Raw genomic sequence first — 12,886 nt, 5'->3', positions numbered from 1 at the left:
ACACACACACACACACACACACACACACACACACACACACACACACACACACACATACATTTTAATTTTATTTTTATGTTTGTTTTTGTGCATTTGTAGATTGGCTTTCCATTATTTGGGTATTTTATTTTAAACCTACTTTAGTAAAATTAATTAAACATTTTATTTCACAACAGAGTAAGTGTCTGCAAGAACAGATAATAAGTGAGTGAACATTTTAAATCATAATTGATAATTTTGAAAAGCAAGTTGTGATATATAAACACTGGGAGTGTTTACTAAGAATGAATACTATATAAATACTGGCAGTATTATCCTAAGAATGTAATGCAATCTTATATATTTTGCAGACTGTGGTGTCTGTCTGAGCATTCGTCTGTCTCCCATTTGAATAGCTGTGCACGCAGGCAAAGCTCAACATTCACTTTTGAAATGATGGGAAAACAGGCATGAATAATGTTGATGCCAAATTTTATTTTGCCAGCAGGATATTCTGCAGTAAATTGTTAGGAATTAATCACACTATTATTCACATTTCAAAAGGTGACCTAACTTAAATGTAGATTTACCATATGTTATTGTTAAGCGGCTCTTAGCATGACTGAAATGCTCAACAATTACTTTTTGCAGTGGGTGGTATATTTAGCTCAGAGCTTTGGCTTTGAGTGAAACCAAGAGTGCAACACAATTAACCTTTTTGAAGTACATGAAATAATTTAAATTGATAGATTAACTTAAACTTTTCCCATCACTGGGGATGGGTAATTTTGCTAGATTAACTTAAACATTTCTTGTCACTGAGGATGATGGATACTTTTACTTGTGATGCATAAACTGGTGGTGCTATATTAAAAATGCATTTATATATAAATATATGTATTATAATATTGTACTAAGATTGTATTGATGTGTAAGACTTGTAGAACAGTGCTGTATTAAGTCTGTAATGAGATAAGTATGCTAGTAGTTCTCTAAAGGACTTAATCGGTTGCTGGTAAGTTAGACTTGGATGACGTTACTTAATTGGTTGCTGGTAAGTTAGACTTGGATGATGTTACTTAATTGGTTGCTAGTAAGTTAGACTTGGATGATGTTATTTAATCGATTGCTGATAAGTTAGACTTGGATGATGTTACTTAATCAGTTGCTGGTAAGTTAGATTTGGATGATGCTACTTAATCGGTTGCTGGTAAGTTAGGCTTGGATGATGTTACTTAATCAGTTGCTGTTAAGTTAGACTTGGATGATGTTTCAGCTCTGTATGTTTGCTTTTGTCAGGTAGTGTATGTTTGGATCTTTGCTATTTATGGTTGTGGAGGGGATTGACTTGACTGTCGAGAATAACCTAATTGGATGCTTAGTGTGGTCCTGCGACACAACTTTTTGTGTTTTTTGATTAAGGAAGGCCGAAAATTGTTCATATCTAATCCTAAGTCCTTATTAATGATTTGTTATTTACTTTTATGTAGAGTGATTCTTTTATCTTCTGACTTTTCCAGTTTTCTACATCATCACTGGGTTTACACTTTTTCCAGTTAATTAGGTGACCAGGTGCAACAGATGTTTTGGTATGTCTGAACTGATAGTCTTCATTGGTCTGACTGTATTTTACATTCTTTTAGTTTCTGCTTCAAATATCTGATATTTTCTCCAATATATAAACCAGTGAATTTTGTACCTAATATGTTTACTGTCGATTGATAATGTAGCTATTTGTCTGTTGGTTGGTTTTTGATAAACTGTTATGGATGATGTTTTGAGATGCATTTCACTAGGAAGTAATTGACCTTCCACTGCTATTTCCATATTGAACTTGATGTTGGGAATTCAGAAAGTCGAGGAATGATTATGAGTTATCTGTGTTGTGCTGACAAATGACGAAGGTATCATCCACATAACATTTCCCCAAAAAATTTAAACTTAATTTATAAATCCGAAAAATCCGAAATGTAAAGTAATCAATTTAATATAAGAATCACAAAATAAATGCTTAACAAAGATTTAGCAATCTTTGGACTTCCTTGATCATGAAACCTAAGGAGCTCTGTTGCAGGACCACATTCAGCAGCCAATTAGACAACCCTCAACAGTCAAATCAATCATTTCTTCAAACATAAATACCATCAGTAAAATACACATAACTGTGATAAATCATCATCCAAGTCTGAAACTTTCCAAACAGTTTGTCCATTGAGAAAGTGTACAGTATGTATGCATACAGTAATTAGTACTGTTTCATATTACAGGACTACTATATTAATATTGTTTTAGTTTATTTCAGATAAATAAGAAAATTTTTGATATATGAGAAAATTGTTCTAAAAACAGTGATAGTTAATGACAATTAATTAAATTTTGATGCATAGTAATATTTTGCTGTTTAATTTCAAGATTCATCATATTGCGTTGGACCTGAATATGATTTCTCTTCTGCTTCTGGCTATGCTCACAACACTTATCATGGGCAAACCCGGCACTATAGGCCTAGCATCAGCTTTGAAGTTAGTGGATCTCCTCTGCGGTTCACAGATTCTCCTCAGCACAATCCAAGTATTGGATCTGGTGGATCCCACAACCTTCATGCTCAAAGCCCACGACGAAAATCTTCTAGTGCCAGTAATGACAGTGAGCATGTTTTTACCAGTTCTAGCTCAGGCATAGGTCCTTCACCCATGGGCATGCCACCTCCTATGGGAGAAAGGTACTTGGATTATAATCGTCAAGATAGCTACCCGGCTGTACACAACCATTACACTGAATATGGGTCACATTACCACTACCACCCAGAATACAGAGGCCCAGGCTTGGAGTCCAATTATTACATTGAAAGGTTTTATCAAGATTATTCAAGGCCAGAAGTTTATCATGTTGAAAGGATTTATCCTGATTTTATGCGCCATCAAGAAGGCTATCATGCTTATGAGAACCCCACCTCATCTGTTCCTTCAGGAAACCCTCCAACTGCAAGCTCAGCCCAACCTTGGACTCCTCAGAGAATGGTTTACGGACATCGTCGAACTTCATCCAATGTATCTAATGCCTCAAATACATCATCATCAAACATAAATCCTTCATTCCATATGGATGACCATGAACATAATATACCTCATCCACCAACACCACCTCCTCCATCCCACTCTTTGGGTTATCACTATCCCTCACAACTTCCCCAGTTAGATACTCCAAGACGTCAAACCAGTGTGGACTCCTTCCCCGATCGACCTCTTACTCTAGACATTCCAGGAAGATACCGCCCAACTCCTATTTTTAAAGTCAAAACTAATGTAGGACGAACCTCACCACAAGGGTGGGCACCTTCTTCCAGTGGAGGTGGGACTCCAACCAACTCTAATCCCCCTGATTCCAACACATGGATAACATCTGGGGAGAGTTGCAGTATCTCCCGTGTTCGTTTTCAAGTGGGAGGCAGTCATGAAGAACCTACACGAATTAGTAGAGCAATAGGAACTTCTGGAAATGATAAAACCCTGCTTGACCTGCCAGCAGAAGGTCAATCTCAGGATGGAACCATTCCACTTACTGCCAGAATGCAACTTTCTATATATAAAAAGCAGAGACTGGCTTTTCAAGATAGGGAAAAAGATTTTTTGCCATAATGTAAAGTTTCTTATATTTCAGAAAGTCATCACAATGACACCTGTAGAGTGACCCAAGTTCTAACATTAGTATGCTGAATTAGTGATAATACTTAAAAAAACAATAATTCATTCTGTATTTAAACATTTTATCAAGTATTTACCTATAACATTCCATCACAGGTACTTTTAATAAAGTTGGCTGCTCACAGGTAACTCTCATTCATTAAGGGATGTGGTATTCCTCTTTTGCAGGTTGTGAACTACTGATAGGATAACTTTCTCTATGTACATATAAGTAATCTTAAAGCATAGGCTTAAACTTTCTTCTTACTTAATCCTTGCATACAAATTAATGAAATTACTAAAAAGGTCACAAACAAGTTTAACATTTTCATAACTTTTCACTTATCACTAGACAAAAAAAGAATCTGTAAAACCATGGCATTTTAAAAAAAATCAGTGTACAGAATTTTTTTCTAGTTTTTGTATAGAATGAGACTGTTTTACTTATTCTCTGGTAGACAGATTATGTAATTTTCATGTAAATCAGTTTTTTATTTAGTTCAGAGGCTAGAGGGATACTCTTGTTTTAAATGATTGTGTGTAAAAATCAGTTTTTGTTTTTTAAATAGTTCTGTTGATTGAAGCAGTTGCAAGAAGAACCCATGTTGCTAGTCTTATTCCATGCAAGTTGCGGGTAAATTCTTAAACTGCCGAGCCCAGGTCACACTTTTATATACAGCAAGTTACAGAGTATTGGTTTGTGATAAATGTAGCATCATAACAGCCAGCTTCAGTACTAATCACAAACACATATGTAATAACCATGAATAACTTGATGTAAACCTGATATCGTAATAACCTCTTTTGAACAAGAACTATAATTGAGATGCATGTAGCACAATAGTAACCAGCTTCAATAATAACTGCATGTACTTGAGAGTCATGTGGCCCCCTAACAACCAACTTCAGTAAGAACTACAAGGTTTTATGATGCATGTAGCACCATAGTAACCAGTTTCCTTGAGACCTACAAGAACTGTATCCATTTTCAGTAAGAACTATAAGCGCTTGAGATACATGTATTACCATACTAACCAGCTGCAATGAAAACTACAAGCATTTTTAATACATTTGATACTATAACAACTAGTTTCAATCAGTAGAAAGCACAAGCACTTGAAGTACTTATGGCATCATAACAAACCTTTTCAGTAGAATCCACAAGAACTTAGGAAATGTAGAAATATAATACCCAGTTTAGTTTGGTACCATAATTATTTGAGGTATTCTTAGCACCATAACACACATGATGTTTTAGCACTTATAGTACAGCTGGCTTTTTAATAGTCAACTTCAGTAGAAACAACAAGTTCGTTAGGTACATGCTGTACGGTAACAACTAGCTTCAATGGGAACCACAAGCCCTTGAGATACATGCTGTACTGTAACAACCAGCTTGAGTTAGAAACCACAGCCCTTGAGGTACATGCTGTACTGTAACAACCAGCTTGAGTTAGAAACCACAGCCATTGAGGTACATGCTGTACTGTAACAACCAGCTTGAGTTAAAAACCACGGGCTTTTAAGGTACATGCTGTACTGTAACAACCAGCTTGAGTTAAAAACCACAAGCCCTTGAGGTACATGCTGTACTGTAACAACCAGCTTGAGTTAAAAACCACAAGCTCTTGAGGTACATGCTGTACTGTAACAACCAGCTTGAGTTAAAAAACACAGGCTCTTGAGGTACATGCTGTATTGTAACAACCAGCTTGAGTTAAAAAACACAGGCTCTTGAGGTACGTGCTGTATTGTAACAACCAGCTTGAGTTAAAAAACACAGGCTCTTGAGGTACATGCTGTACGGTAACAACCAGCTTCATTAGAAACCACAAGCTCTTGAGGTACATGCTGTACTGTAATAACCAGCTTCAATGCGAACCACAGGCACTAATAACATCTCACCTATCTTCATTTTAAACTAAAATATTTGAATAAAGAGCTTGCTGATTTAGAGCAGTTCATCCATTACCTATCTACAGTAACTGTTTCTTATAATCATTCATCCATCCTCAGTACTTACAGCTGGAAGACCATTATCCTCTTCATAGTGTAAATTCTCATGCTAATGTTTAATGTATATTGTAAGGAAAGATATTCTTAAAGTATATTATAAAAGTGCTTTATTTCTCAAAGTACTTCCTGACTATTTCACATTCCCCTCCCAAAAGCTGCAAAGAATGGGATTATATTATGTTGTGTCAACTATATATTAGCCATAACTAATTATTTTCCAATACATTTATTAGCTAGCTCATGAAAATATGTGGCTCTTGGTTACTGTAGGATGAAGCCATTTCTTTAATCCTCAGACACCTCCTTTATTTTCATAGACAGCCAAATTCAGTATTGTTTTGTTATTGTTACAGTCTTAGAAATGACATGTAAAATATAGAAGTCAGTTTCATTATTTTGTACAGAGTTAAAGACCATTAATGTCTGTTCAATCTTTGATATAACAACATTTAATTTTTGATTTGACATAATACTGCTTTATGCTTAGTTAAGCAAAGAATAAACAAAAGTATATCCATTATTAAGGGTAAACTAACCAGGCTGGGTAAAGGTAGACTTGCTATTGTGGATCAGTGAAATAGGCTAGATGAAAATGATATTGCTAACAAGGACGAACTAAGTAGCCTAAATTAAAATATAGTTACTGTAAAAATTTATAAAAGAAATTCTTTTTCTAATAAATGAGTTATGACTAAAATTTTAAACAAAACTTTTGCCGTGTTAAAAAAAAGTTGTTCACATATGTATGTATAATGTTTTTTATAATTTGCAAGTTAATGAAAATAATAATACATTCAGTTTTATTACTGATCTCACCTTGATGCTAAGTGGACGTTTCTAAAATGAATCAACATTTTTTACAATTTTCATATGTTAGAGTTGATAAAGACTTTTTATAACAACTGCATTTCCCATTAATTAGCAAATTCTAGGTGATGTCTTTAGCTTTAACTAAGCTAAATTATATCCCTCCTTATAGTTAACAAATATTACTTTCTCAGCTGCCTTGATTGAAAGAGAGAAATCCTTACTTTAGACATGCATCTTTAGACATCAAATTGCCAAAGAATCTCATTTCTGCTCAAGTAAAGTTGTGGTGAAATTTTCACATTTAAATACACATATACAGCTAGAGCAAATGGTAAGCAATATTAGACATATTTCCAAGTTTGAAAAACATTTCATATATATAAGATATTTAAGTGGTGACTTTGTACACTTACCAATGAAGTCAAGTTTTTCACTTTTTGTAATAGATTCCTTGGTTGGGTAGTTAGTTAATGAAGATGCTAAATGATCAAAAGCGTTATGCTATGAATAACTAATTTATACTTCAGGCTTGTTTTATATATATGTTTGATGATTCAGCCTGTTGGGACCATTTGTTTTACTTCGACCAGAGTTAAGTGTGTGTACAGAATCTTTGTGTAGTTGTGTGATCATTCTTAATGATTATTTTTTATTCTAACGATTTTCGTTGATGGCACTCTCAGGGTTTAGGTTACCTAGAAATATCAGTCAATGATGTTTATACTAAAGACATATGTGGACTCCTATCTTTCAAAACAATAAATAGGAAATATGTGTAATATCCACTAAAAATGTGAAAAATGAGAATTTTGCATAATTATACTGAATGTTGATATCTCGAGTATCCTGCCATAATCATATTATATATTGTTTGAACATTATATTTTATTTATGGTTTGGAAGATTTAACAAGTTGGGGAAAAAAAAAAAAGATTTGGATGTAAATTTGTGTAATTTTAATAACTTATCTGTTTGACTATGGATAGGATGTCCAGAAAGTATGGAAATCTTGGATATATTTGTTTTTAATTGTACTTGAAATGGCAACCTTTGAAAAAAGTGGCTTTCTTAAATGTTTGAGATTTTGCCAATGGAAAAATACTGTAGAAAAATCAACTGTGGAAGAGCTTCCCTCTAGTGTTTTTGGAACAGCAACTAGGCTAAAAACAAAGTACTCTTTGAGAGTAAAAAGTAAAAATAAATATAACTAATATTAGGGTTTCTCATGCATTATCTTCTGAAGAAAGCTCTCAAGTACGAATAACATGTGAATACTTTTTTGCAAACTGACATGAAAATGTAAATAGTTTCTTCATTAACAATTATAAATACAATTACTACCAAATATTTATTCATCCATTAAAGACAGATTCTTAAATGAATGAATGATTTTTTTTTATGCAAACATATTTTTTAAGTTCAAAGGCTTGCAGAACAAAAAAATGTAACTTACTGTTGAAACTTTTGTTATCTGTTGAATTCACATTACATGAGGTAGACTTTATCTTTTAATTTTTATTTGATCTTGTGAAAAGTTTTACATTTTACTGTGATTACACTTTACATTGATAAAGTAAATGAAAATGAATAAAAAATCACTGATCTATCTTGTATAGTAACAGCTTGGATACCCAGAATATTTAAATGTTTAAGCATAGAAATAATTAAGCTTCACAAAAAGAGAGAGAGAGAGAAAAGAGTGAATAGTCAAAAAGTGGTGAATTGAGCAAAGCTTTTACATAAGTGTAATTGCAAGGACTAGAAGAATGTAAAATGTTAATGATGCAGAAGTTCTATTGAAAAACAATAGAGGTTAATGAGTAGGTTTTATTTATTTTATTGAAAAGCACAACTAATATGGTATCATCAAAATTTAATGTTATAGAATGAAGAAAGTTTGTTTCCATATGAGTTTATTGCAAGATGTTAACAAATGTTAATCAGCAGCTATTAAGTGAGAAATTGTGTGTCCAAAAGTATATTGTTATGTCGGACTTTAGTGAAATACTTTGACATAGACTTGTGTCATTGTAAACAACAACAAAACTATGCACTAAAAAATCTGCCATTGATCGATTCACTTTTTTTTTCTGTACTCTGTCTTCCACACTAACAATTAACCTCTCTCTCACTTGCCTCACCTGAATGTTGACTTGTAATTCACGTCGATCTGTACAGTATCCTGCCTCGAAGTGAAGTACATTAAATTGTTATTTACAGTCTGATGTGTGTGTGTCTGTGTAATTTCCTTGAAGCAGTGACACTTGTGCTTACAGAATGCATGTTCAGTAATTTTTTTAATGACCTTACCATTCATGTTTTATTTTTGCGTGAATAACATTTTCCCTTACAGAAAAATACTTACTTAAGTCTTTTAATGAAATGCACCATTCGTGTGTTTAACCTGAATATGATTAACACACTTCTCTGTAAAACAAATGTCAATACCTCCTCCTTAATGAAATGTGTATCATTTATCTCTGTATAATTAGATCTTCTTCAGAGAACAAATGTTTAATAACTGTCATAATTGAATTTTATCATTTTTGTTTCATAATTTTCTATAAATAATACAATTCTGTGTGTAACAACTGTTTAATAACTTGTGCTTAATGAAACTCCTCAATTTTGTTCCCTTTGTCTGTATATTTAGCCACCTTAATCACAAGTCATAGATTCGGTAGTTTATTCATAATAATTTAAAAGCAAGTTATTGCTAATTTCCAGCTTACCGATTGTTTTAATGTTTGAAGATATTTTAAAGTCAGAAACCAAGTAAGAGTTTGATTTATAATGGAAGTATTTGACAGATTTTTTCAAATAAGATGGTTACAAATAAAATAATGATTACACACCTAACTAACGTTTTGTTTTTCTCTTTGCAATAGCTCGGTTTAGAATGTTATTTGTAAACATATTAGGTTGATTGGTAGCTTCTCTTTTAAAGAAAGTATTTTATTTGTATCTAATGAAATTTTAAGTTAAATTGCTGTGATAATTTTTATTTGGTGTAAGTGAAGGTAAGCAGAAGAAACTGTGATATTCAGTATTGCAGTGACAATTTATTTTCTTGATTACTTAATTTACCTTTTGTTTTCTTTATGAGATATTCTAAGATCACAGAAATTACTTTTTACATTCCACAAATGATAGTTAAAATGAAGTTTTATTTAATTTCTTTTTTTCTAATGCCCAGGGTATCTTGTTTTTCTATTTATTGTTTTGTAACAACAATTGATTCTTTTATTTTGAAATATATCTTGTTATTTCAGTTTATATTATTTAGTATGATAAATGAATTGGATACAAACCTTAAAGTTTGAAAGAAAAACTTTTAACTATTTAAATCAAAAGATGTTAGAAAAGTAATTTACTTTAGCCTGCTTATGGAATCAGGTCAGTTACTGTTAAATTGCTTACTAGAAAGAATCTGTAAAAATATTTATTAGGATTTTTCATAATCCTATGTTGTTATATGTACAGAGGTTCTTCTAATTAAGTCTCCATAGCAAATACTTGGTGTTATTTTTATTACAGCATTGATTAGTATGACGAAACACCCTGACATGATTAGGTTTTCGTTAGTTAGTATTGAATAAATACATATTTCCCAGTTATCCATTCTATTTTAATTGTACATAAGAGTGCAAATGTGACAGTGTTTTGTACAGACGTTGGATTATTTTTCTGAATGATTGTGTTTATTTTAACAAGTTTTGAATTTTGTAAAACATCCTATTGGTTATTTCCTTCATTATGTAAAACAGCTAACATTTTTCTTTCATGTAAATACTAAACAGTTCAGTTACTCGGCTAATGTAGGTACCACTTTTATGTAAATGTGGCCATAAAACTTTGAAACATGTTTGTTTTTGATTTGGGAAGGGGGGGAGGTGTAAAGTGCAGTATGTCCAACATTTTTACACTGGAATGATTGTATTATGTGATTAAAAAGAATCTTAAACATGTTTGTTCATCACGTGTTGTTTTATAACCATCAGCAAGCTTATTGAGAAGGCAGATTGTTCTTCAGTTGTCAAATTTTAATTTGCCATGAAATTTTAGGCTTGTATCAGGTATTACAGTTATGCACAGTAAGATTTTTACTGCTTTCATGCTAACAAGTTCAAAATATTGCACAAGTTTCCAGATTTAAGAGAGAAAAAAAAAGGTGGATTATTAACTCGCGAATTTAAAATACATCTATACAAATATGTTTATAATTATTTCGGTGCTAAAACACGCCAAGCATTAATTAGAAATTCCACAGATTCTTTGAATGACGAATTATGAGTTTTTTTCTTTATCGAACATTGAGTATTGTATAGTTATTTTATTATGAATATGATTTTTACTGTCGTAGTTATAACGCTAACGCAACTAAAAGTGTGGAGCGTTTTCGGCTGTATATTGCGGCTTGAACGTTAGACATTTTTATGCGTAGCCCGGGAAGTCAACAGTTGTACTTGTGAAGATAAAGACTTACTCCAAGGTTTTATCATATTGCACTAGTTATGTAGAATTATGTAAAAAAAACAAAAAAAACGAATATGTCCTTAATTTAGTTGAATGTAAGCCTTGTAATAATGTTGACGCTATTTTTTTTAAAGGAATAATGTTTTTAATAACACAAAGTATGAGAATAACTACTATTCAGGGACCAGAAGTGTAAGCCTTTCAAACAAAGGATCTGAAAGTATATGAAAACTTGGCCTTTTAAGAAATCGGTTAATGTCAAGATAGAACGGACAAAGTTAACACCAAACTTACTTACAACCAAATCATCAAATATGTAAATATCGTTTACAGACAATTTTTAGATGTTTTTTATTTTTCCGAGTAATGTTACAAGAGGGAATAAGGCTGTCTCACTCTCTGAGTACTAGATGGCAGCACCTTAAAAAAATTACTTTATTTTAGAAACTAATTGGCATCATACCTAATTTTTTCTTAATGTTGTTATATAGGGTGCCAAGAAACTTGTAGAATCAAGCAAATTCTTATATCTATAATCTTTCGAAGTTCATTAAGGAAATTCGTCAAACCGTGGATGTTAGTTTGGTTGCATGAGTAATAGTGACTGTTTTTTTATCTTCAGTCAAGAAAATTATATGGAGGTTTGCTAGGTTAATAAGATGCAACAAAAAGTAGTAGTTGTGTGTTTATATCCGTTTATTAATCAAAACTATCCCTTCAAATAGTAGTAATTATATGATGCTGGACTGTTATTTTGAGAGAGTACGTTTCGCCACAAAAGAAAAAAAAAGCACCCTGCACTGGGTCGTTGGTACACTGAAACTGTGACTATCAACCCTCCCTATTCGGGCAGGCAAAAGTAGATCAAGATATATATGGCAGTCAATATTGATTGACTAGTTTCCTTCTAGTCTATCATTTAAAAATTATGGACAACTACGTACATTTAGCTCTTGTGTAACTATGCGCGAAAGTTCTAACAAAATCGTTATGTTGAAATAACTTAATTAATGCACCTCAAAGTTGATTAAGTCATTACCACAGCTTTTAGGAATATCATAAATACACACGCCCTTTAGCTTTTCAAGGAATCATTAAAATTATTGAAAATTTAGCAGGTGAAAATAAATCGTAAATTCAATCAAACCCTATGTGCACTGGAGGGAGTCAAAGAGCGTAAGCCACGACCTTTTACAGAGGACCATTCAACATGATATTAAGTATTTGATTTCAGAGTTATCAACTGTTCATTTTACTTTGCATTGCTGGTTTAGCGACAGTTCATGGTAGAGGAAAGTAAGTACCGGGTACAATATACAGGAATACTGAAAACAAATGTGCATTTCAGAAGTTCTAAAGGACACACAAATGCAATATACAAACTATATGTTGGATAAAATTATTTTTACTCATCCTACGAATATTACCTTGCACTCTGACTTGTTAATTCACATACCTTTATAACTCATCTGCTATATTGTGCACAACAGACTCGTGCATTTTACTAAAAGCTATCTTATATCGTGAAAAATGCACATTAAATTCGGAATTAAAGTCATTTCTCAATTACGAGGACGATCCGATGAATTGAGCACGTGTACATTCGGTTAATGTGCTTAAAAGCCTTTTTCTTCTGTTATGATTATGTGCTCTTATATTTCTGGGCCCTTCCTTTCACAATACAATTTGCAGAAGTGCCAACATTCTTTGAGAGTTTGGTTTCTTGTATCCCATCAGAATTCTCTATAAACGTAAATAAAATCACGACCTATATCTCCAGAATGTAACATTATTATCTCAATATTTCGCTATTACAGCTTCGTTAGAAAATATCGATGTCATACAAGTTCACTAATCTAGTTAAATTAGGGAACTTGTATGATATCCATGGTTTTTAACGAAGCTGTAATAGCGAAATATTG

General features: G+C 32.5%; 1 protein-coding gene across 2 annotated transcripts in view; it reads left to right on the top strand.

The window, feature by feature from the left end:
* Nucleotides 1-11,469, top strand: part of LOC106464683 (mitogen-activated protein kinase kinase kinase 9-like) — a 78,630-nt gene extending 67,161 nt beyond the window's left edge. The window contains exons 9-10 of one of the 2 annotated variants that reach the window (XR_002611812.1): nucleotides 2,392-4,058; nucleotides 11,456-11,469. Coding sequence is in view for 1 of the 2 variants with exons in the window: in XM_013924841.2 (XP_013780295.1) it covers nucleotides 2,392-3,617 (1,226 nt within the window). In the remaining variant the exon portion in view is untranslated. Of the gene's footprint in view, nucleotides 1-2,391; nucleotides 8,714-11,455 lie in introns of those variants that run through there. The other variant, XM_013924841.2, reaches the window with a different exon arrangement.
* The last annotated feature ends 1,417 nt before the right edge of the window (nucleotides 11,470-12,886 follow it).

Source organism: Limulus polyphemus, unplaced genomic scaffold (genome assembly GCF_000517525.1).
Source record: "Limulus polyphemus unplaced genomic scaffold, Limulus_polyphemus-2.1.2 Scaffold1718, whole genome shotgun sequence".
NCBI lineage: Eukaryota > Metazoa > Arthropoda > Merostomata > Xiphosura > Limulidae > Limulus > Limulus polyphemus.
The sequence above is the reverse complement of the archived record's forward strand: the minus strand, read 5'-3'. Positions and strand labels throughout refer to the sequence as shown.